Here is a 24,661-nt window from a genome sequence, read left to right as displayed (position 1 = left end):
ATGATGATCAAGATCATAGCATTAAAAATCCAATCTTTTTTCTCCCAAAAACTATAAACAAAGTCTATATTTGTACAAAAACAAGTTTCTTCTTTCAAATTTGAAATTCTTGACACAAAAGCAAAAAAAAAAAAGGGGAAAAAGGGATAGGAATCAACAAGTTTGACCATCTTGGCAATCTCTCCGCCGCTTCACCGGTGAAATTTGGTTGAAACCACCGTGCCACTCCTCCAACTCAAACGGCTGCACCGCCACCATCCCTGAAGAATCAAAGACACAATTCTCCGGCAACCCATCAAAGGTCCGACAAGGAGGTTTGGTTTTCCGGCGGCCGGCTCCGACGGGGACGTTGCGGAGGGCGCCACCGGCCGTCCAGTATCTCTGGCAGCCCTTACAGAAATGTCTTGGCTGATTAACGTTGTAGTTATTGAAATAACAAAATTTGGTGTCGGGGCTTTTGCATCTTGGGCAAGGAATCATCTTGTCCGGTTTTTTTTCAGCTGATTCTGATTTGTTGGTGTCTTCTTCTTTCATTTGTCTCTTGTTTTGCAACGTAATTGTTGTCCCAAATAGCTTGATTCCACCCTCGTCGTCTTCATACTTGTTTCTCTCCGCCATCATTGAGAGAGAGAGAGAGAGAGAGGCAGAGAGAGGGGCAGAGAGAGAGGTGGTTTGGGGAATTGGGATTAAAAATGGGGACTTTATAATTGAAAGGAAAAAGGGGAAAAGGGTAAGTGAAGAGAGAGAGGTTGGTGAGAAGGAAAAGAAAAGGTTTGGATGAGCTTTTTGTACACATCATTGCTTCACTACATCATCATTATCATCTTCTTTCTTTCTTTTTAAACATTATAAAAATATGATGATAATCATTGAGAGACGTCTTTTAATGGTTAAGAGACCTGCCTCGAACGGAATAGAGAATGAAACAGTGAGTCGGGAGAGATTTCTCTTTGTTAGCTAAACAAGGTCAAAGATAGAGATTATATTCTTCGACCCTAACCCAGTCTCGACTCACTTTTAAGAGACCTGCCTGGAACGGAATAGACAATGAGAGAGTGAGTCGGGAGGGATTTCTCCTTGTTAGCTAAACAAGGTCAAAGATAGAGATTATATTCTTCGACCCTAACCCAGTCTCGACTCACTTTTAAGAGACCTGCCTAGAACGGAATAGACAATGAGAGAGTGAGTCGGGAGGGATTTCTCCTTGTTAGCTAAAAAATGGTCGAAAATAGAGATAACATACCCCCGACCCTAACCTATCTCTTTATTACCTTCCTCGTGTATGTATAAGGTCGAATCCATTCGATTTCTAAAAAGGATTACTAATCCGTAACTTTTCGAGGAATCATTCATTAGTGGGGTTGTGAATGACTGATTTTTCTCAATCTTTTCGATCTTAGTTCAGTAGGAGCAAGTCAGAAAGATTGAGAAATAGAACCATTTGATTTGATTCGTTCTCAATAGCCATGTGATGATCATCTTAGGGTGATCCTTTTGTCGACGGATGCTCCTATTACACTCGTAGTCTCTGAAGGATGAGAACCAACTATGTAGCATCTACATCGAGAATTCAAGTATTGTATATGAGTAAGGACAAAACATACTAAAAGAACTCGCGTTGGTTTGTAAACATAATTTTCACTCTTATAAGTAATTCAAGACAAGTAAATAATGCAATAATATGGTAGGTGTGAGATTCCACATTTGTTGGAGAGGGGAGAGAAACATTCTTTATAACGGTGTTAAAACCCCACCCTAACAAACGCATGTTAAATCCGTGAGGCTGGCGACAAATGGCAGCAGAGAGCTTGAGCTATTACAAATGATATTAAAGCCAATCACCGGACGGTGCGAGACACTGATCAGAGTAGGGCTAGACCCTCTCCATAGAATAGTAGATTATGAGATCCCACATCAGTTAAAGAGAGAAACAAAACGGTGCATTCTTTATAATGGTGTGGAAACCTCTCCTTTTCATATTTTAAAACTGTGAGACTGATGGTAATACATAACGGGCTAAAACAGACAAACAACAGGAGACGTAAAGAAATGTCACGACCATTAACGAGCTAAATCGGGATTTTGTTTTTCAAATGAGAGAGGATTTTAAAATATATATATATATATATAATTCCATCACTCTCCCACAACTCTCCAACCCAAAAGAAAAAATAAATTAAAAAAAAAAAAAAGAATTAAAATGATTTTGTCGTGTAATATATGGACTGGATCGGAATTAAAATTTCCACAAATTATTTAATCTTTTGCTTTTCAAACAATCATTTTATGCTTATAATAATCAATAATATTTTTTTAATTATAATAAATAATAACAATTTTTTAATTATAATAATCAAGTTGTTTGAAAAATAATATCAAATTATTCTACCAACAATAAATAATTATGGATGATTGTTGGTAGCGTTATACTTAGGGTATATATTTTTTTCATTATTATATCAATTATTTAGTTTATAATATGCTTTTTTTTTTAAATTAATCTATACAATTTTACAAATCTTAGCACATGGGCAGAGTTGACATTCACATAAAAATTCTTCAAAATTTTAAACCCATCTTAATTTTGATACCTATTTTAAAAAATATATTCTCGAGGAATCAGAAAACCTAAAACAAAATGATTCTCAAACAGAGCAACTCAATAGCTTTACTAAAAGAACAACCGAACATGATTTACTGATCTAAAAGAGTCTTTTTCGTTTCATATATATATCTATAAACATTGTACGATCAGAACCCACGTAGCAAATTTTGTTACTTTTTAAAACGAAAACATGTTTGTGGGTCGTAATCGAAATTTTTAAGATTGAATCGACTTTTTTACGTGGGTTTGAATGCATGTATTTGGTGAGTTAACTTTGATGATACTTGGTTTTTTAAAAGGGTTATAAAGTTAGGGAATGCTTTTAATAAATGGATTTGCTTTAAATAAAGCAATCTTTTTTATAAACTTAATATGAAAGTAACCCTCTTTTCCAAGAACACCTTTTTTTGCTATGATAGACAAAACACCATTTTTCATTGGAAAGAGATGCACTTTTGTTTGGGATGCTTTCCATCACTATTTCTTTCCTTTCTTTCTTCCATTTTTAAATTTGAAGTTTTGATTCTTTTTCATATTATAATGTATAAAGATATGTCTTTGATTTGATATCTTCAACTTGGTTTAGTATATGTAGTTTTAAATATGATTTGTTCGTGTAATAGTTGAAATTAGTCACAGTTACGAGTTGGAATTTGTGATACTCGAGTAAAAGAGAAGTATATGAATGAATCGAGACTGCGATCATGAGGATAGGATGGTTAAAGAAGACTTAAAAGAATTTAAAGACATTACTTATATCAACAAGGTGTACTTTCTTTTTCGGTAGCTCAATCATGGAGAGTATGAAGTAATTCTGTGTTGGGTGACCTTTTGAAAACTTTTCTAGGATGCATGTGAGTGAGGACAGATCATATTGGAAGGACTTTACTATTAGAAGCAGAGAGTAAGTAATGTGACCACGTTGCAAGAGAGGTAGGAAAATGTCTGAGCACACAAGTGCCAAATTCGGATCCGAATCTTGGGCTTGGTTCTTCTTAGTTTCTCAAAAACTTTATTTTTTTTATGATTGCCTACCGTGCCTCACCCTCAACAGACCAACCATACAACAATCAGGCGTAGCCGATGTACGAATGTCTAGGTGGGTTTCAGTAGCAAATGGCTTAGCCAGGGTGGTATAGATCATGCAACATGGTCTTGACTCACGTGTTACTTGTCATAATTGATGATACGATTGTGCCCTGAGAAAGTCATTAAAGATGATAACTGGGTTAAGTGGGGAGCGTGTCACAACCTCATTGAGAGAAAGTAGGTTGTGACCCCACTAGCTAGACACACAAGGGACGACCCTCAAGTGATGCCCATCTGGCTACGTGAAGGTCAAGATTGAGAAGTGTTATGATATAACCAATGAAGATGGTGCATCATTCAACACACCAAGAACGTGCTTTGAAACTAAGTCGAGGCATATACAAGGTTCGAGAGAATGAGGCGACACGAGTGTTGAAGACAAGCTTAGAGAGGGTCGGGTAGGGCCACGGGCCTTAATCTGAAGTTGGAGTTTCGACACGCAACTCAAAAATTAAGTCTGTCAATATGAAAGATGAAACCTTGCCAAATTTTGGTGTCAATCGGGTACTCTATGAACTATGCACAAGATCGTATGTTCGCTCGCCAAAAAGACATCTACTCAAGAAGGATTAACAATGCCTCAAAATGTATTACAGGGGGAGGCATGGTGTTGGCTCTCCACTACCTCTTGCCTCTGTGGCCTAAGCAAGCTACCTGTGACACATACGTGTGTCACAACATGGGCGAGCGTCTTGGGCGTCATCCTTTGAAAAGAATCTTTCAAGGACAGTAACGGACGACACAATGTGCCAATATTGCACGTCATCCTTTAAAAATGGTCTTTCAAAGACAGTACTGGACGACACGAGTGTGCCGATATTGCGCCTCAGCCCATGTGTCAAAGGTTAGATTATGCACCCACTATATGGAATATACGCCGTAAATGATTTAGCATGAACACAGGAGAGTTTGATGCTTGATGGAACTCAGATGGATGGATGTTCAAGAATGGAATATTCCTTATAAGAGTGTGGAAACCTCTCTCTAGTAGACGCGTTTTAAAAATCGTAAGGCTGACAACAATACATAATGCGCCGCCGAAGCAGACAATATCTACTAGTGGTGAGCTTGAACTGTTACTAATGGTATTAGAGCCAGATACCACGAACTCTTAAATATCACATGGAAGATAAAAGTTTCATTTTTAGGTGATATAAAGCAATGCATGTTATTTTTGTAATGTAAACTCGGAAAAAATGTAGTAAAACTAGACTTATAATCAATTACTTTTTAAAATTTTTGAATATGTCAAACGCGTAGAAATCTATTAAATATTTTTAAATTTTTATAATCTATTAGTCACAAAATTTAAAATTTTTTCAACGTTTAAATTTATAAATTTACGACTAAATAGACTAAAAGTTAAAAGAAATAAATAATTAATTTTTTTTTATCATATTCTTTAATACACTGTTCATTCCAATCAGTGCTACAAGTTGAAAGGTTTCCCTATCAAACTTTAAAATATAAACCCTATAATATTTATTTATTTCTTTTTCTCAAACAAGAATTCTAGAAAAAAAATAAAAGAAGAAGATAAGGCATTAGCCAAAGCCATGTTGGCACTTCTATAATTGTGCCGCCCGTATAAAAAGTTCTTAATCTTAGTTGAGTACTCGGTTCTCTAATAGATTGACCCGCAATAATACTTAGGGCTTCTCTCAATTCGACCAGGTTCTCTAATAGATTGACCCGCAATAATACTTAGGGCTTCTCTCAATTCGACCAGGTTCCCGTGAGTAGGACTTCGTCCATAACATAATCGGCAGATCCAAGATGTACTCCTACAAGTAAAGGGACAAATTTTATAATAAAAACTAAAATTTACTATCTATATCTATACCAACAAGGTGCACGTTCGTTTTCGTTAGTTCAATCATATGGGTCGAAATTCATGAGGTTTTAGATTAGTACGGCATGTTTCTTGATATCACCTAATCGTTTATTAGACTAATTATATATGCCGTTCAAGAACCTATTAAATTGAGACGGGTATGGGAAGATTTAGGGCGAGTTTCTTCCATTGGAAGTTGCTCTTTCTTGGTCAATAAAATTCTGTAGTTTCTGGGATGTTACAATCCAAGACTTGACCTTTTTTTTTTTTTTTTTAAGTATTTCTTTGAATGATTCTTTGAAGACTTTACCAACGTACTTTACTTCCCCTTTTGGTCTTCTTACATGGAATGCAACACTTTTCAACTCTTTATTTCTTTTCTTTTCCGTCCATGAATGATAACAAAACGTTAACTTTCGGAGGGAGGAAAAGGTCAATCTAATCCAATCAGAATAGATATTGATTAGAAAGGTTGTAACGACTCAAGCCCACCACTAATAGATATTGTCTTTTTTGGGCTTTCCCTTTTGAGCTTCCCTTCAAGATTTTTAAAGCATGTCTGCTACAGAAGCTTCCACACAACCAATGTGGGATCTCACAATCCACCCCCTTTAAGGCCCAGCGTCCTCTCTAGCACTTGTTCCCTTCTCCAATCGATGTGGGACCCTCCAATCCACCACCTTCGAGGCCCAACTTCTTTGCTAGCACATCGCCTCGTGTCCACCCCTCTTGGGGCTTAGCCCTCTCATTGGCACATCACCCAATATATGGCTCTAATACCATTTGTAACAGTCCAAGCCCACTATTAGCATATATTGTCCTCTTCGGGCTTTCCCTTTCAGGGTTCGGGACTTCCCCTCAAGGTTTTTAAAACGTGTCTACTAGGGAGAGGTTTCCACACCCTTATAAAGAATGTTTCATTCTCCTCCCAAATCAACGTGGGATCTCACAAAGACAATTGAAGAGGCAGAGTAAAAGCTAAAAGAGTCGAATTTACAAGCATTTTCAGGCTTTCTTTCATGCACTCTATTGCTTGCTGCAGCCTGCAAGTATGATGAAACATATCTTTCCCAGCACCTAATACTCAATTCTCAATGCTTACAAGGAATTGACAAGTTCTCTAAGGGAATATAAGTCAAAAAGGAAGCTTATTCACAAGACATACCATGAGTTTTATTACATATGCATGCAACTATTAGCATCTTTATGAGAGTTGTCTCCGGGAAACATAGGTTTCATCTCTACAATCAGGCATCACTCCAAGAATCGTCATCTTCGCCGTTGTCACTTCCAACAGCCTGCGAAACGACTCAATAGTTATGGCGAGTCTTTCATGTATATATATAGTGTGCATAGTTGGAAAACAAGACAATGAAGAACCTGGCGAATCGCGTTGGCTTTCTCCAAAATTGCTGTGACTTTTACATGGGTAGCAGGTCCTGCTGTAGTACTTGCCTTCTCAGTCATTGTAGGTCTTAGGTTGAATGACTGGGGATAACATGGTCGAGAATAGTTATTAACATGAACTATACAACTTTTGATCTTATTTGAACAAAGGAAATCTTGGCTACAAAAATTATGATATAAGAATCTTCAAGGGCAGCTTTCAGAAGTATAGAGGCAAATGTCTAGTTAATATAATAAGAATACTACGAATGCGTCACAAACATGATGGCCGACGTGAGTTCATGCGTATGATCTCCGAATGCACAAATGCTAATGTATGCATGCTATGGCCTTGGTATTAGTATAGAGTTGAATTCACAACAAAACCAGTCTGTATACTTGGATGATTTGATTTGCAGAGCTTTTGTGCAAGGAATAAAACTGACCATGTATCACAATGTGAGATCCCATATTGGTTGGGGAAGAGAATGAAACACCCTTTATAGGGGTGTGGAAACCTCTCCCTAGCAAACGCGTTTTAAAAACCTTGAGGGAAAGTCCAAAGAGGACAGACACCAGGCGATGTGCCAGCAAGGAGGCTGAGCCTCAAAGGGGAGTGGACACGAGGCGGTGCAAGGATACTAGCCCGGGGGGGGGGGGGGGGGGCCCNTACTAGTTGTAGGCTTGGGCCGTTACAAATGGTATCAGAGTCAGACACTAGGCGATGTGCCAGCGAGAAGGGTGAGCCCTGAAGGGGGTAGACAAAAGGCAGTGTGCTAGCAAGGACGCTGGCCCCGAAGGGGGTGGATTGGGGGGGGGTCCCACATCGATTGGAGAAGGGAACAAGTGTCAGTGAGGACGCTGGACTCCGAAGGGGGTGGATTGTGAGATCCCACATTAGTTTGGGAGGAGAACAAAACACCCTTTATAAGAGTGTGGAAACCTCTCCCTAGCAAACGCGTTTTAAAAACCTTGAAGGAAAGTCCGAAATGGAAAACCCAAAGAGGACACTATCGGCTAGTAGTGGGTTTGGACCGGTACAAATGATATTAGAGCCAGACATCGGGCGATGTGCCAGCGAGGAGCCTGAGCCTCAAAGGGGGGTGGGCATGAGGCAGTGTGCTAACAAGGACGTTGGGCTCCAAAGGGAGGTGGATTGGGGGGGTCTCACATTGACTGGAGATTGTGAGATCTCACATCGGTTGGGGAGAAGAATGAAACACCATTTATAAGGGTGTGGGTGGATTGGGAGAGTCCCACATCGATGGGAGAAGGAAACGAATGTCAGCGAGAACGCTGGGCCCCGGAGGTGGGTGGATTGTGAGATCCCACATCGGTTGGAGAGGAGAACGAAACATCCTTTATAAGGGTGTGGAAACCTCTCCCTAGCAAACGCGTTTTAAAAACCTCAAGGAAGCTCGAAAAGAAAAACTCAAAAAGGACAATATCTGCTAGCGGTGTGCTTAGGCTATTACACATATGCCGCAAGTTCACATCCATTAGGGTAATTCAATATCCATCAGAATCAAACTAAATCAATAAAAGAAAACGAATGTTAAACAAAAACGTAAGAAAATTTCTTACTTTTTCTCTAATTTGTTGCAGAAAATCTTCCCTCGCATCCATCACTTGGCCATTTCCAATGCGGTTTAGTTCTTTTTTACCATCCACCATCACTTGTTCTGGCTTCTACATTCAATAATATGTGTAAACAATTAGAACTTCCCACGCCTTAAGTCATCCTGGTTGTTTATGTTTGCTATCAAAATAACCACTATACTACTATTTACCTTGTCATTTGGCTTGGTTGCAATGGGCTCATGAGTTATTTGCTGCTGCAAGACAATTGGTTCTACGTGTTCCAACCGAGCAGATAAATCCTTCAGGTCTTCAGACACATTCAAGGATGTTTTTGATACACACCATTGTGCAGGAGGAAGAGGAGGCACAGCCGGAGCAGGATTATCTGAACATTGCGGCTTAAGAAGATTCATTGCATCAATATCATCAATTCTTTCAATCATTACAGTGTTCACAATGTCAAAACATGGAAGATCAAGTAATGGACCCGAAAACGATTCATCCATGCCCTTCCTAGTGTACAAATTTTCACTTTCACCGTCCACAGTAGTCCCAATTTTTGTGATTCCCTCAAATGATGATGCCATCTGTGATATGTGTAAATCATACGAATTCTTGCACGTGCTTCCCGAAACGTCGTCTGATTCCCACAGGTCAGAATTCGACTTAGAGCGATCACTAAGACAATCATCTGACATACATGGAGATGATCTACAGAACGTGTCGTCGTCATCAGACTCAGAGCCAATCTCATGCACAGAAATAGACTCCTCGGGAGCCAACTGAAACGATGGAAATATGTCGTTCGTGCTTCCTCGGCCTTCACTGTCGTCGGGAAATCTCAATTTCAATTTTGAAATTTCAAAACCAGAAACAGGATGGAAAGAGATTTTCATGTGATCAAGTGGGGGTGAAGGAGGACATGAATCTGGACCAGACGTAGTCTCAAACCTTTCATCTTGTACTAGCGTTAGTTTTCTATGAAAGCCATTTACAAGCAATTGATGGCCAAGTCCAGAATTCTGATTGGAATCTTCATCTTTCTCCATAATGGTTTCTGCCATATCATTCATATGGACACAACTAGATCCATTGCTTGAATGATTAATATCAGGACTTTCATCTCTTGACAATACCCGAGACGTATCGTATTTCTGATCATCGTGATGCAATGTGGACTTATTAGAAGTTGAATCATTCTCACTGTTAATAGCATCTTTGGGAAAAGTACCCATTTTCATTTCTTGTGCATTACCATTGATCAAAAACGCATGATGAGAAGGGCCATGTTTTTCGCCTTTACTCGCGTCCTCACGAGAAGCATTTGACACAGCCCAAGAAGGAGGTTTTGATGGCTGAAGTCCAAGCAAGCCACCATTAGTCCAGAACTTATCTAACGGATTGCTGGAGAAAGAAGCTTTTTCAGATTCGAGCGATTCGTGCACCGTGTTCAATAATTTAACTCCCGACTGATCCTCGAAACTAGAAGTGGAGTCAGGAGGGAAGGAGTCACTGATATCAGATTCTGATATGGAACTTTCCTTGTCATGCAAATTAGTTACTAGGGGATCGTCGAGGTTAGAATCCTTCACGGCGTTTTCGAGCCTTTGATCATGGTAAGAACTATCTGAAGAAACTAAATTTGGCAGACTGGACATCATACCTTTGTCAAAGGACGTTTGAGGCTCATTACTCGGGTTAAGAATCGAAATATCAGGATCCAAACTCAATTCAAGGACGTCATGCACTGGTTCTACTACTTCACACTTTATAGTGGATGAGCATGGCTCGACTTCTCGTTTCGTCTGACAATCAAGGTCACTTTCAGATTCTGACTCAATGGTGTTGAGGGCATCCATATAATTATCCGTTTCACTTTCGACTTCATCAAATACATTCCCGTCATTAACGGATTCTAGCAGGTGGCCATTACTAGCAGGCGTGCTCGTTTGTTCATCATTTCTGAGGTAAAAGCCTTCCATTTCCTGTGGATCCAGGGTAGATTCAGGTATAGGAACATTATATTCTTCATCTTTATCATGCTGTTGACGCCTCGACTCCCCTATCTCCACTTTTTCGCTATCACCCTGTCGACTACCCGGCTCCACCATTTCTGGCTTTTCTATGCCACCCTGTTGAGTCCTTGGCTGCACAAGTTCCTCCATTTTACTAACATCTTGTTGAGTCCTGGGCTGCTCAATGTCTGCCATTTCACTGACACCCTTTTGAGTCCTTGGCTGCAGATTTTCTGTCATTCCTGTATCATCCTGTTGGGACCCTGGCTGCACAATGTCGTCCATTTCTCTGACATCCGTTCGAGCCCTAGGCGCCACATGTTCCACCATTTCTCTAACATCCTGTTGGGACCTTGGCTGCACAATTTCTGCCCTTTCTCTAACACCCTTTTCAGTCCTTGGCTGCACAATTTCTGTCATTTCAGTAACATCCCGTCGGGACTTTTTCTCCAACATTTCTGCTATTTCTCTAACCCTCTTTTGAGTCCTTGGCTGCACAATTTCTTCCTTTTCTCTAACATCCTGTTGGGACATTGGCTGTATAATTTCTTCCATTTCTCCGACATCCTTTCCGGTTCTCGGCTGCATAATTTCAGCCATTTCTCTAACATCCTGTTGACCTATTGGCTGCAACATTTCTATCTTTTCTACACTATCTTGCTGATTCCTGGGCTTCATTATTTCTGCCTTTACGTCCCATGTGACATGAGAACAGAAACTCAAATCAATGGGATCATCTAATTCAAATTGAAATTTATCATCTACCATCCTACTTTGTTCATCTATGGCAAATGAATCAACAGCATCATTAAACTGCATCATGCTTGAATTTGAAGATTCCCTAAATTCCTGTTCTTTAGTTTGCAAGGAAGAATCTAATTTCGTAACACTTCCGGTATATCGTGACCCAGTTCCGGAATCAAAAGAATTTGAAGACTCCCCAGCATCTGATTTCATCCTCATATCAGCTGTAGCAGTTTGAGAGAAGGAAGCTACTTCATTGGAAATGGAGTTAAACTGCAAGCTGCATATTTAGTTGTCAGTGTTCTATTCAACTAAAGAAGAAATGTCCAAAAACTAACTGTTAGTTTGTAATACCTGCTATTAAAATTGGGAATTGATGCACCACATGTCACTTCTCCGTTGCGCATCAACGATCGTTTTCTCTGTGCGTTGTTAATTTATTTGTCAAAATGACAGAGCCAATCTTTGATTTCAAGAATATTAAATAAAACAATGACTCCACATTCTCGACCATTTGACCAGGATCTGTTCTATAGGTTGTACTACTGTGCCCTTGAGTTCTAAGGTTAATGGCTTACCTAGCACATATTGTCCTCTTTGGGCTTTCCCTTCAAGGGCTTCCCCTCAAGGTTCATTGATTGGAGAAAGGAACAAGTGCCAGCGAGGATGCTGGGCCCTGAAGGGGGTGGATTGTGAGATCCCACGTTGGGGAGGATAACGAAATATTTTTTATAAGGGTGTGGAAACCTCTTCCTAGCAGATACGTTTTAAAAACCTTGAGGGGAAGCCTGAAAAGGAAAGCCCAAAGAGGACAATATCTGCTAGTGGTGTGGGCTTGGACTTGGGCTGTTACAAAAAACTAGAAAGCTAGCCACTTATTCGAGAAGTGCACATAGCACAACCCCTAGATTTTCAGTACATACCTTGATCTTTTGAGCCTTTTTATCACTTCGAACCTTCTCCAAGCTTACTTTTCCTGAGGTTGATGTTCTTCTGAAGAATGTGGGATCTGAATAACGCTTTAAACAAGATCCAGGACCCCCGGTATCAAATCTAATGGAGAGAAGAACAACATTGTCAAGCTTGCCTCTCATTTTCAATAAGAAGAAATATGTTAAACAACGATAACGAACTGAACATACTTGTCGAGCAAATGAAGTTGTGGAGGATCACGACATTCTTCATAGGAATCCATAATAAATCGTGGCAAATCATGATAGATGAAGTGATTTTGGTCTGTTTGAATACGAGGATGCCACTCAGAACCTGCAAAGCAACTGCTTTACATTATGCAAATATCAAATGTTGCTAAAATGCTATAGAAAACTGTAACTGCGCTGCTCTAAAGCTCATCTACACAAACCCAGTTTATGAAGATAAGTTCGTGACCAGTACCGAGTTAAAATAAACTAGGATCACTCGTCCTGTCAGTGAATCAGAAATTTACCTCCTTCAAACATCACTTTGCAGCTAAGAAGCACAGACCTTTAGTTTGGATAGTGTGTGTTGGGCACTTCGACACTTATTCGACATGCATCAAACACTTGTTAGAACAATAGATACGAGTCAAACACTATTTGTATCAAGTGAATATGAGTCCAGCATTTGATGGACACATATGAAATGCTTGTTAAGCATTCTAAATAGATACAAATAAACATGGCATGTCACTGTGTCTATGTTTTGTATCCTTATCGTGTACGTGTCCTTTATTTTTTTAAAATGACATGTCACTGTGTCTATGTTTTGTATCCATATCCGTGCTTCTTAGCCAAGAAATATTTAACACTCGTGTATGTTAGAGAACAGAGAATACACGGTAGAAGTGAGGTACAAACAATACCATATGGCTGGAGTCTGTATTTTAGCCAATAAATAGTAGTTTGTGTACGTGTTTACGGGTCAGGGGTGGAGTTTAGAGCAGTTCCTCTTCATTTTTACGAATTAACCCATACTGACAAGGGATTCTCTATTCAGGTCCAGAGTATTTACAACGGACAAGTCGATAGCACCAAAAAAGTTGAAATAACTAATGTTTTAGTCTAAGTAATCAATGATTTAGGTAGCAATTGAGTCATACCAGCTGTGTAAGCAAAATGAATGTGACTTGTTTGAGCTAGTATTGCCTTCTCTAGGGAAGGAAGGGCAGCTTCAATATGTTTGACACGAGCCATCACATTGCGGCTCCTGGAAGCTGTTGCCATCACCTGTTCTTGCAAGCCATGAAAAACCTCCCCCGCAAATCTACAACACAGGATGATAACATCCCATTCAGTATAAATGTTGTTTAATAACATACTTGCATTGCACAAAGGACCAAGCAAAGTGAAAGTATTTTTCAAAGACCCTATATGCATATCAACACAAAGATGATGATCATCTTTCAGACAACTTACAGACGAACTCTAACTATTTCCTAATGAAATTCTAATGGTCTAGCACCATTTTGGTGAGATACCACATTAGTTGGAGAAGAGAACGAAGCATTCTCTATAAGGGTGTGGAAACCTCTCCCTAGTATACACGTTTTAAAAACCTTAAAGGGAAGCCCGAAAGGGAAAGCCCAAAGAGGACAATATCTGCTAACAGTGAGCTTAGGCCATTACAAATGGTACCAGAGTCAGACACTGGGCGATGTGCCAATGAGGAGGCTGAGCCCCAAAAGGGGTGGAAACGAGGCGGTGTGCCAGCAAGGACGCTGGCCCCGAAGGGGGTGGATTGGGGGGTCCCACATCAATTGGAGAAAGGGAATGAGTGCCAGTGAGGACGTTCGGGGGCCAGCCGATGTGAGATCTCACTCCCTTTCTCCAACTGATGTGAGATCTCACACTCCACCTCCCTTCGGGGCCCAGCATCCTCATTGGCACTCATTCCCTTCTCCAGTCGATGTGGGACCCCAGAGGTTTCCACACCCTTATAAAGAATGTTTCATTCTCCTCCCCAACTGATGTGAGATCTCACGATCCACCCCCCTTTGGGGCCCAGCGTCCTCGCTGGCACTCGTTCCCTTCTCCAATCAATGTGGGACCCCCAATCCACCCCCCTCAGGGCCCAGTGTCCTTGTTGACACACCGTCTCATGTCCACCCCCCTTCAGGGCTCAGCCTCCTCGCTGACACATCGCCCTGTGTTTGGTTATGATGCCATTTGTAAAGGCCCAAACCCATTGTCCTTTTTGGGTTCTCCCTTTCGAGCTTCCTTAAGGTTTTAAAAACGCGCTTGCTAGATAGAGGTTTCCACACCCTTATAAAGAATGCTTCGTTCTCCACCCCAACCAATATGGGATCTCACACTCACCCTAACTACGATGCAATATTCTAAAAAAAAAAAAAAAAAAAAAAAAGAAGAAAAAAGCGAAAGAGTTAGGGGACTAAACACTCACTAAGTCACTGAGTCTGTCACATTCTAAGAGAACTTCTCAATAACTAGTAGGTATGAAATGAATCATGAAAAAACATAATTAAAAAAGAATTAGAATCCCAACCAAATAACTCTGATTTGATTGTCTCCTTCCCATATCTGTTTCCTAAACAAGATACAAAAATGAAGTTCCCATTCAAGGAACTAATCAATTTCCAAGTGAATTTCAACATTCCCAAACATTCCTTCCATTTCCAGATGTGAATATAACTCCACTGATTCCCTCTAACTTAGATTAATCTAAGAGACCTAAGAAATACCTAGAAACAAGAACATAAATACATTCAATACTCGAAACTAAACCGCCGAAGCATCATATATATAGAGCAGGGAAAGCAAAAGAAACATACTCCGCAAGATCACCCAACTGCCTCAAGATCCCAACGAGGCCAGCAACGGCTACACCGTCAAGCACAGCTTTGGGATCTTCATTATTGGCCTCCTTGTAGAGATGGGGCTTTCCAAGCCCGAATTCGCTCTTGACCTGCACCCTGACGAGCGGCATCTTCCCCTAATTCCCCTGCGCTGCTCTCGGCATTGGAGGAAGTGGATTGGAAGGGAAACGCGGTGAAATTGTAGGTGACTGAAGGGATAAGGGAAGAGAGAGAAAGAGAGAGAGTTGTTGTGGGGATTGAAGCAGCTCAGCTGCCGAACGGAGGGAGCTGCTCTGAGCTTTGTAGGACATTGCCAACTCCTGAAGCCATTCCTTTTCAAAAAATAAATACAAAAATAATATTCATATATTAATTACACTCCAACAATTAAAAAACAAAATCTAAAATACCCAAAACACCACGATTGTTTGAGCAAAATGACATCTCTATCCCTTTCTGACGTGTCATCCTTGGATTGGTTGGAGTTTGATAGGGCCTCATATTAGCTGGACTCATAAGTGTTCGAAAGCACCGATTTTTTATGACGTCATTTATTATCTTTTAAAAAATTATACTAAAAATATAACTCCAAAAATATTGGTTAAATTAAAGTTTAGTTTGTTTTTATTATTATTAAAAACAAATTTTTTATATTTTTAATTATTTGTCTAATAGTCACTTAAATTAATGGATTGTATCAATAAATTTAATTTAGTGTCTTCTATAATACTAAATTTTAAATCAATTTAAATAGATATTAAATATATATATATATATATATATATATATATATATANTGTGAGATGGCACGTAATTTGGGGAGGAGAACAAAACACTATTTATAAGGGCTTTCCCGGTGCCTTTTAAAAACTTTGAGGGGAAGCTGGAAAGGGAAAGCCCAAAGAAGAAAATATCTACTAGCGGTGGGCTTGGGCAGTTAAAAATGATATTAGAACCCGTCACTGGGTGACACGGGAAGGTGTGCTAGTAAGGACACTGGGCCCCTGGGTCGTTACAAATGGTATTAGAGTCAGACACTGGGTGACACGAGGTGGTGGGCTTGGGCTGTTAAAAATGGTATTAGAACCCGTCACTAGGTGACACGGGAAGGTGTGCTAGTAAGGACACTAGGCCCCTAGGTTGTTACAAATGGTATTAGATCCAGTCACTGAGCGACACGAGGTGATGGGCTTGGGCTGTTAAAAATGGTATTAGAACCCATCACTGGGTGACACGGAAGGTGTGCTAGTAAGGACACTGAGCCCCTAGGTCGTTACAAATGGTATTAGAGCCGGTCACCGGGCGACACGAGGCAGTGTGCCAGTAAGAACACTAGACCTCTAGACCGTTACAAATGGTATTAGAATTAGTCATCGGGCGATGTGCCAGTAAGAACGTTAGGCCCCATAAATACGTAAAATCATGAAACATAAGCTTAAATTTAAAATTTAAAATATAATATTTTAAAATTTAAGGACATATACTCAAAAGATTTTTTTTTTTTTTTTTAATGGGAAGTTCTCAAGTCTTTTTCATATACTAAATATTGACGATGACAGTTTTTGGTCCAATTAGATTATATTTAAATAAATAAAATAAAAAACTTTAATTAATTAATAGAATAAAAAAAAAGAAATTGACTGATTGGATAGCGAATGGTCGCATTTAATTCCCACCTAATTTTGGACAGAAATATTTCACCTTCCCATCACATTACAATATTTTTAATTATGTGTAATTTCTTAATTCAAAAAATAAAAAAATTACAATAATTATAAACAATTAGAAAAATAAAATTAAATGCATTATTTGTTCGTCACATTATAATAACTTAATTTGAAAATTAATCTTAATATCTTTATTAAGTAAATTATATAAATAAAACTTTTGACCAATTTAAAAATTAAAATAAAATTTAATTAAGAAAAAAATTATAATGAGTGAAATGAGCTGACATGTGTACGGCTATGTTTTTTTAGATAGAAATGGACAATAATAATATAAATAAATGCAATTCATAGATCTGAATTTATTACTTGATTTGACTTTATAATTATTTAATTTTGTCTCATTGGAGCTAGAGTAACTTCTATTTTTGTATCTTAGTTTATAATAATCTACGTCACTTAATTCCATTATTTAATGTGACATGTTAATTTTGAGATAAGATGTCTTTATTTGTAATTAATCGACATTTATCGCCTTCCATTGGCGAAACCCCTAAACTCAGACAAATGAGAATAGAAAATAGTCGATAATCAAGATTATTTTGGGGGTGCTTCGACGATATAAATGATTCTTGATTAGTAAAGGCTAACGACATCTCGAGACTTGAGATGTCATTATCATAAATGGGTTGTGTCGCTGGGAACAAAGATGACAAGATGAGATGCGACATTGCAAATGAGAGACTGTAGCCTAGAGTAGAGGCAAGTTGGTTAGAATCGTAGATGATTGAATATGCATGCATGGACAGTGTGTGTGGTCGAACAAGCTTAGATTCTGCATGAGTTGTGTTCATTTGGCGAAGGAGAATTTCGTTTATGTTCGATGAAGCCATAAAGTAGTGCGAAAAATATAAATGGGGCTTGAGTTCCTATTAAAACTTGTCATAAGTGTGTCAAGATCAAGATATTGCACGGTGGAAAGTGTACGTTCGACATTTTATCGTCTTCAATTAGCGTAATCCCTAAAATCGATAGTAATTTGCTTCATTGGGATAACGGGAATAAGAAATGTCCATAAAGTCAAGTAAAATTAAGACTAAATTAATAGAAATATCCATAAACTTTCTACCCGTAAACTTTTAAAAGTTTCAATAATTTTCTTAAATTCAAAATAAAAAAAAATCTAAAAAATACTATTACCATCGATTTTAAATGAGAATCGTTAGTATTTTATTTAAATAAAATATCCTTAAAGCTTTAATAATATTTCAAAAATATTATTTAATTTTTAAAAGTTTAATTAGTACGAGTAGCATTAACATTATTTACCTTTATAAAAAAAATTATTACCGACAATATATGGACTAAAATCGTCTCTCAATACCTCATAGATTATTTACCAACGTAATGTTTTTTTAGTAAAAGTATTTTTAATTTTTTTAAAATTTTTTTTAAAATATTAATAAAATATTTGAAAAAGGAGTAAAAATGGTATTATAAAATTATTTTGAAAGTTGAAGAGTATTTTTAACAAAATTAACTATAAAAATATTTTTTTTAATTCTTTAAAAATATTAGTGTATTATCCAAACTAGTATTTTTTTAATATTAATTTAGCTTATAATTTAAAATTTTACTAAAGTAAAAAAAAAAATTAATTAATTAAATATTTAAAAATACAAAGAATAATAGATGAATATATTGAGTTATTTTTTGAAATATAAAAAATTATATTAAATAAAAAGTCAATAATGGTGTCAGACACCACTCAATTTCTCAATTAAAAGTGAACTTGGGCATATTCACATAGTCAATGGTCAACCCATAAAAAAGGACCAAATATTATACTTTTTATATTTAATGCTAATTATTATTTTTTAATTTAATTACTCTGTTTTATTTATTTAATTATTTAGTTTGTTTAAGAATAAGTTTTCACACTTGCGGATCTCACAATCTATTTTATTGAGAGCTAGCGTTCTTAGTGTCACACTACCCGGTGTCTAACTCTAATACGATTTGTAACAATTCAAGCTCACACTAGTAGATATTGTCTGCTTTAACCCGTTACGTAACAACGTCATCAAGCTCACAGTGTTAAAAAACGCGTCTTTTAGAGAAATATTTCTACACTCTTATCAGAAATTATTCGTTCCAATCTTTAGCTGATATGGAATCTCACGTTTGAAAAGAAGTGAGCAATTTAATAATTTAATAAAGTATTTAACTTCTAACCATGGCTAGAAATTGAAATAAGATTGTATTACTTTATTTTGAACCATTATGATAAACAATGGATTCGATCGTGAATCAAAAAGAGAAGGGTATCTCATCCCGGAAGTCTCAAATGGCCAACTATTGTTCCCAATTAAGTATAAACTCGAAAGCACTTTGAGGAATGTTCAGTAAATAAATGCCGTTATCCCGAGCATACCAAATGCAAGACCGAAAATTGCAATGAGAAGCTAGCCACTCGCTTTTCTCTCTCAAAAATACTTCGAAGTTGGCGTGTTGGTTAGTTGAAGTTCTTATGGTACACCAAAAGAGCGTAGTCGAAATTATATTCTCCTTGAATTGCCATTTATAAGTCTGGCCCTTTGTTACATTATGGTCACCCAAATCGTCATCTTTTAATTTGCAATGAACGAACAAGACCTGATTTTGACCAAGCTCGTTCACAATCCCCACGGTCCATTCACTCAATAGCCTCATATACTTTGAATTCACCACAGCTAGACACGACGTTCCATGCATCGTTAAAATAAAAACAAAAGAGGAAAACACAAAAAGGTTTAACAAATAACACTTCATTGTAACCTTTCACTTAATTTCTCCGCTTTTGATATTCTGATTTGATTTGATATTTAAAACATTATTGTTTTTAGGGTAATGGAAATGCATATTAATAGTATTTGTTTTTTGGACAAACTAATAATATATATTTTAAACAATATAATCAACTGCACCATAAATTTGATTAAACGTGGTTGAGTGACGTGCAATGAATTTTCTTGAAACCCATATGAGCTAGAACTGACCATACTGAAAGGACTCGTGTTGGTCTGTAGGGATAGTTTTCACTCTTAAAAAAGTAATGAATAGGTAACGAAACCATGTCGTAGAGGATACAGGGAAATGTTAGGGCCATCAAAGACCGAATTCAAATTTCGAATCCTAAACATGAATCGTAACAACATAAAATTTTGAACGTCATGATCTGAATTTTCTTAAGCATGTGAGCGTTCTTAAAAAGTCACTTTTTCCTCCCACTTTCCTTCTTTCCCTACATAAAAGTATTCAAAAGTACCGTACTTTTATTATTTATTAGCAATAGCAACTTAGTCATCTAACTTCCAAGGTCGTTTTTACGATTATGGTACTAATATCAGCATAATTCAACTTACGGAAAATATATACCATTAACTAAAAGGTCAAGAACTCTAAATCTTCCATATCACATTCTCGTCTCGTAAAAAAAAGTTAGTGTTGTTCTATAAACAAGGTATGCTCTAAAACAGATACAACTTTTAGTAATCTCGTGATGAACTTCTACCAAACATGAAATTGTCAAATGGGTCGGGGGCATGTTGACTCAAAGTTGATTCAAAATTGAAACATCAAAAAATTAACTAGTAAAAAAAAAAAATCAAACATTTTAAAGACGAGTTGAGTTAACTATGATATATTTTGTAATTGCCCAAATCCATCGCTACCAGATACTGTTTTCTTTGGGCTTTCCCCTTCAGGCTTCCCCTCAACTTTAAAACACGTATGCTAGGGAAAGGTTTCCACACCCTTGTAAATGGTGATTTGTTCTCCTCCCCAACCAATGTGGGACATCACAATCCACCCCCCCCCCCCCCCNCCTCGTTGGCACTCTTTCCTTCTTCCAATCGATGTGGGACCACCCCCAGAATCACCCCCTTTGATCTACCCCCCTTCGGGGAACAGGAGAAGGCTGGCACATCGTTCGGTGTCTGGCTCTAATACCATTTGTAACGGCCTAGATCCACTGCTAGCAGATATTGTCTTCTTTGGGCTTTCCCTTTCGAGTTTCCCCTCAAAGCTTTAAAATGCGTCTGCTAAGAGAAGGTTTTCACACCCTTATAAATGGTGATTTAGACACGTTTTAAAGCCTTGAGGGGAAACCCGAAAAGGAAAGCCCAAAGAGGACAATATCTACTAGCAGGGAGCTTGGGCCGTTACATATTTACTACTATACAATTATATATACATATATTTAGTTTCATAATTATTTTTTATTATTTATTATACAACAACTCCCAAAAAATAACTTACAAATTTTAATTAAATATTTGAAAGTAAATAAATGGATGCTTTATTGTACTTTTATTAAAAAGAAAAATTAAATAAACTGCAAATCAAACTCAACTTAATCCAACTCGTGATTGTTTTCATTATTTAACGAAAGTTATTTAGGTTAAAAAAATTTACATTACGAACAATTAGATTGAATTTAAAAAATGTCCCAACCCACGAACACTCCTAGGTTACGAGCCTCTTCCTCCTTTTTCTTTTTTTAATATGTATCTATTTGGTTATTAAAATTTAAAAGTATCGAATAAGATTTTAAATACGAGATTCCATATCAGACAGAGTGTCAGCGAGGACGGTGAGTTTCAAAGAGGTAGAGTGTGAGATCCCACGTCGGTTAGATAGGAAAACGTAATGTTTTTTTAAATTAATGCTCTTGTCTTCTTCTATTCATCTCAAATCTTTAATAAGATATTAATTTATATTTCAGGTGAAGAAATTAAAATATATTTTTTAAAACTTTTAATAAAATATAAATGACAGACGAATTTAAAATTAAAAGAAATAAAAAAAAAAAAAAACTCTGCCTCGATTCACGGTACAAGTATTTATTATAATATTTATTTTTCATTCCAAAGTAGAGAATTCACGTGATATCCACGTGCTCTACATGCACACAGCTGTTCACCAAAAGAAAAAATATATGTATTCATAATATATTAATATAAATATTATAGAATAAATGTGGAAGATTTTTTTAAATATTAAATTATATTTTTTTTATATATATATTTATGCTTAGGGTGCAAAGTATTTAATAAGTTATTAAAATTTTAATTTTGTATTTAATAAGTTAATGACGTATTTGTTGGATGATGAAAGTCTTACGTCGGCTAATTTCATTGTCATGGGTTTATAAGTGAGGAATATTATCTAAGAATGTTGGGAAGCCTAAAGCAAAGTCACGAGAGCTTATGGTCAAAGTGGACAATATCATACCATTGTGGAGAGTCGTGTTCGTCTAATAGTATTTAATTTTTTTTAAAATTAACGAAGCTAGTAGATATAAACACACAAATAGGGTTACAATCCAACCATACTTTTAAGATTATTAAAAAAATTAAGAATATTTGACATTAAATATAATTGTAGGGTGAATAATTAGAATTTTCTTAAATAACTTGAAAATAGAGAGTTGGGTTGGGTTGTGAAATTTATTCAGGTTGCTCGGGTCATTAACTTGACCAATCCAAAATTCTAGGTTGGTCTAATAAATTTCTCTAATCGGACCCAACTCAACATGTTTCACTTTCATGAACCCATTTGTATTCTTTACCTTCTGATTTTTTATACGAAGTTCGACTCGTGTTGGTTTATGGAAATAGTTTTCACTTTTAGAAGCAAGGAGTAAGTAACGGAACTATGTCGGCCTTACGTTTGGAAGGACTCGTGTTGGTTTACGGAAATAGTTTTCACTTTTAGAACTAAGGAGTAAGTAACATAACCATGTCGCAGGAGAATGTCGAGGCAAATCACGTGCCAAATCTAAATTTCACATCCTAGACGTGAGTCGTTACATCATTCTAGAACCATGAATAATAGAAGAAAAATATCTAGAAGCTTCTAAGAAGGCCATCTGGTTTGTGGATAGTAAAAGCCCAACCGTAGGACCATAGCCCAATAGTTCTAAGACTTGGGCCCAAAGAGAAAGATTAAGCACAACTGCAAGCTTCATTACCCGCTCCAAGACAACACGTTTAATTAAGAAGTTCATACGATCGAACCATCGAAATGAAAGGTGCAGCTTGTTAGTATAGGTAGTAACTTTCATTTTCTTTAAACCGTTTTTAGTTATCCTATCTTCAGGATTACTCTCATTCGAATCTGGTCTCGGTTTATTCATGTATCCTTCATTTACTCGGGTGTCGTACTAATTGAGTCACCGAATTCAGACCTCAAATCATTACCATCTCGTGTCAAATACATTTTCTTGGAAAAATAATACTTTGTCGGTCATTATTTTAGATAATCTTTGTTGCAAGCGAAAGACTACAGTCATCCAAGAAATTATCGTGGTAGAATGAACTCTATCTAAATATATTCGAAGTCAACTATAAATGAGTCAAATCTTATCGAAAAAAGGGTTTGATCTCGTTAATGGAGATCAACTATAGTATTAAGGTTGAGATAGTCGAGAAGGGTAGGGGTGGATAAGTCTTTTCTATTATCGTTTCTGCAAAATTCTCCATTTATGTTTGTATAATGGAGCAGGGTAGGGTAGGGATGGAGACAGGGACAACGAACGTAATCACTATCTCCAACCCTATTTAGCTAACGGGTAAAAATCTATATCCACTCCCTCCCAAGTTCCCTATTTATTAAGATATTTTTCACCCAAATCGAAACGAGACTCAGCAGATTAAATGAACATCTCTAATTACCAACAACGACCATTAAGAAATATCATTACCAACAGGCCACAACAACGACAAGCTTAGCCACCCATTCGGATACACGAGAGGTTCGAAATCAAAACTCTCAACTGATACCATAATCGACGAGCGGTCGGGAGGTAGGGTTCTTTGTACGCACTTATACAAGCATATACATCTTCAACAGCTGCTAAATTCTTTCAAAAAGGGTAAGAAATGATATCAATTTAGGTCACTTTTTATGGGCAGAGAGAGAGAGAGAGAGATTGGCAAAGAATGATGGGTATGCGTGGTAGGGTCGAGGTACTCGTATATGGTTAAGGGCAACACCAAATTATGTGGGGTTGCCCTTGAGAGCTATGGGGCCATACCCTATACCCATTAATCCATCACCTTTTGGAGGAAAGCAATCAAATTGTGTGTCTCACACACACACACACACACACACTCTCACCTTGTCTTTTCATCTACGTTTCATTTGATTCAAAAGCTGCACCAAAATCTCTCAAAAATCTATTTGCATATACTCCTTTTCTCGATTACACGATACACGAGTTGGGTTAGATTGAGTTGAGAAAGTCTTTTAGAGCTATAAAAAATTCCGGGTTGGTTGAGTTTGTGACCTGAACAACCTGGATATAGTAAACAATCTAACTCCACTCGATTATGAAAGCTTGTAAAACCTAAATATCAAACATTTACAAGTCATAATACATCACTAACATCAGTTACGAAAGCCAATTATTTTTAATCTTCGTAATAATCTTAAAAGGAGGATATGATATGGTTGGGTTGTAACCCTATTTTCGGGTTAGTCGGGTCAACTATTCTTAATTTTCATAATAATCTTAAAACTAGATAGGATAGAGATGGGTTAGTTGTAAACCCATTTTAGGGTTAGTCGGGTCAACCCGATAAAAGAAATCATTAACATCAGTTACAAAAACAAAATATTCTTAATTTTCATAACAATCTTACAAGTAGGTTGGGTTGTAACCCTATTTTCAGGTTAATCGGGTCAACTATTCTTAATTTTCATAACAATCTTAAAACTAGATAGGATAGGGTTCGGTTGTAAACCCATTTTAGGGTTAGTCAGGTCAACCCGATAAAAGAAATCACTAACATCAGTTGCAAAGGCCAAATATTCTTAATCTTCATAATAATCTTAAAAGTAGTATAAGATAGGACTGGATTGTAACCCTATTTTCGAGTTAGTTGGGTCAACCTGATAAAAGAA

General features: G+C 37.2%; 2 protein-coding genes across 3 annotated transcripts; both read right to left on the bottom strand.

The window, feature by feature from the left end:
* On the bottom strand, positions 1 to 711 carry LOC111802234 (dof zinc finger protein DOF1.5-like). The gene has a single exon (XM_023686528.1). It carries the CDS (start codon positions 619 to 621, stop codon positions 154 to 156), a length of 468 nt encoding a protein of 155 aa, XP_023542296.1. The 5' UTR covers positions 622 to 711; the 3' UTR covers positions 1 to 153.
* A 5,789-nt stretch (positions 712 to 6,500) lies between these two features.
* On the bottom strand, positions 6,501 to 15,379 carry LOC111801679 (protein SCAR3-like). Of its 2 annotated transcripts, XM_023685776.1 has the most exons (9): positions 15,024 to 15,379; positions 13,335 to 13,498; positions 12,397 to 12,520; positions 12,178 to 12,307; positions 11,609 to 11,676; positions 8,705 to 11,534; positions 8,499 to 8,603; positions 6,909 to 7,016; positions 6,501 to 6,826 (listed from the first exon to the last, which is right to left on the bottom strand). In XM_023685776.1, exons 1-9 carry the CDS (start codon positions 15,176 to 15,178, stop codon positions 6,776 to 6,778), a joined length of 3,735 nt encoding a protein of 1,244 aa, XP_023541544.1. In that variant the 5' UTR covers positions 15,179 to 15,379; the 3' UTR covers positions 6,501 to 6,775. The 2 variants fall into 2 exon arrangements, with proteins under 2 accessions (XP_023541544.1, XP_023541545.1); XM_023685777.1 differs by lacking the exon at positions 15,024 to 15,379 and having other exon boundaries at positions 12,397 to 12,531; positions 13,335 to 13,424.
* Positions 15,380 to 24,661: the final 9,282 nt, after the last annotated feature.

Source organism: Cucurbita pepo, chromosome LG09 (assembly GCF_002806865.2).
Source record: "Cucurbita pepo subsp. pepo cultivar mu-cu-16 chromosome LG09, ASM280686v2, whole genome shotgun sequence".
NCBI classification, from domain to species: domain Eukaryota; kingdom Viridiplantae; phylum Streptophyta; class Magnoliopsida; order Cucurbitales; family Cucurbitaceae; genus Cucurbita; species Cucurbita pepo.
This window is presented reverse-complemented; position numbering and strand designations above follow the sequence as displayed.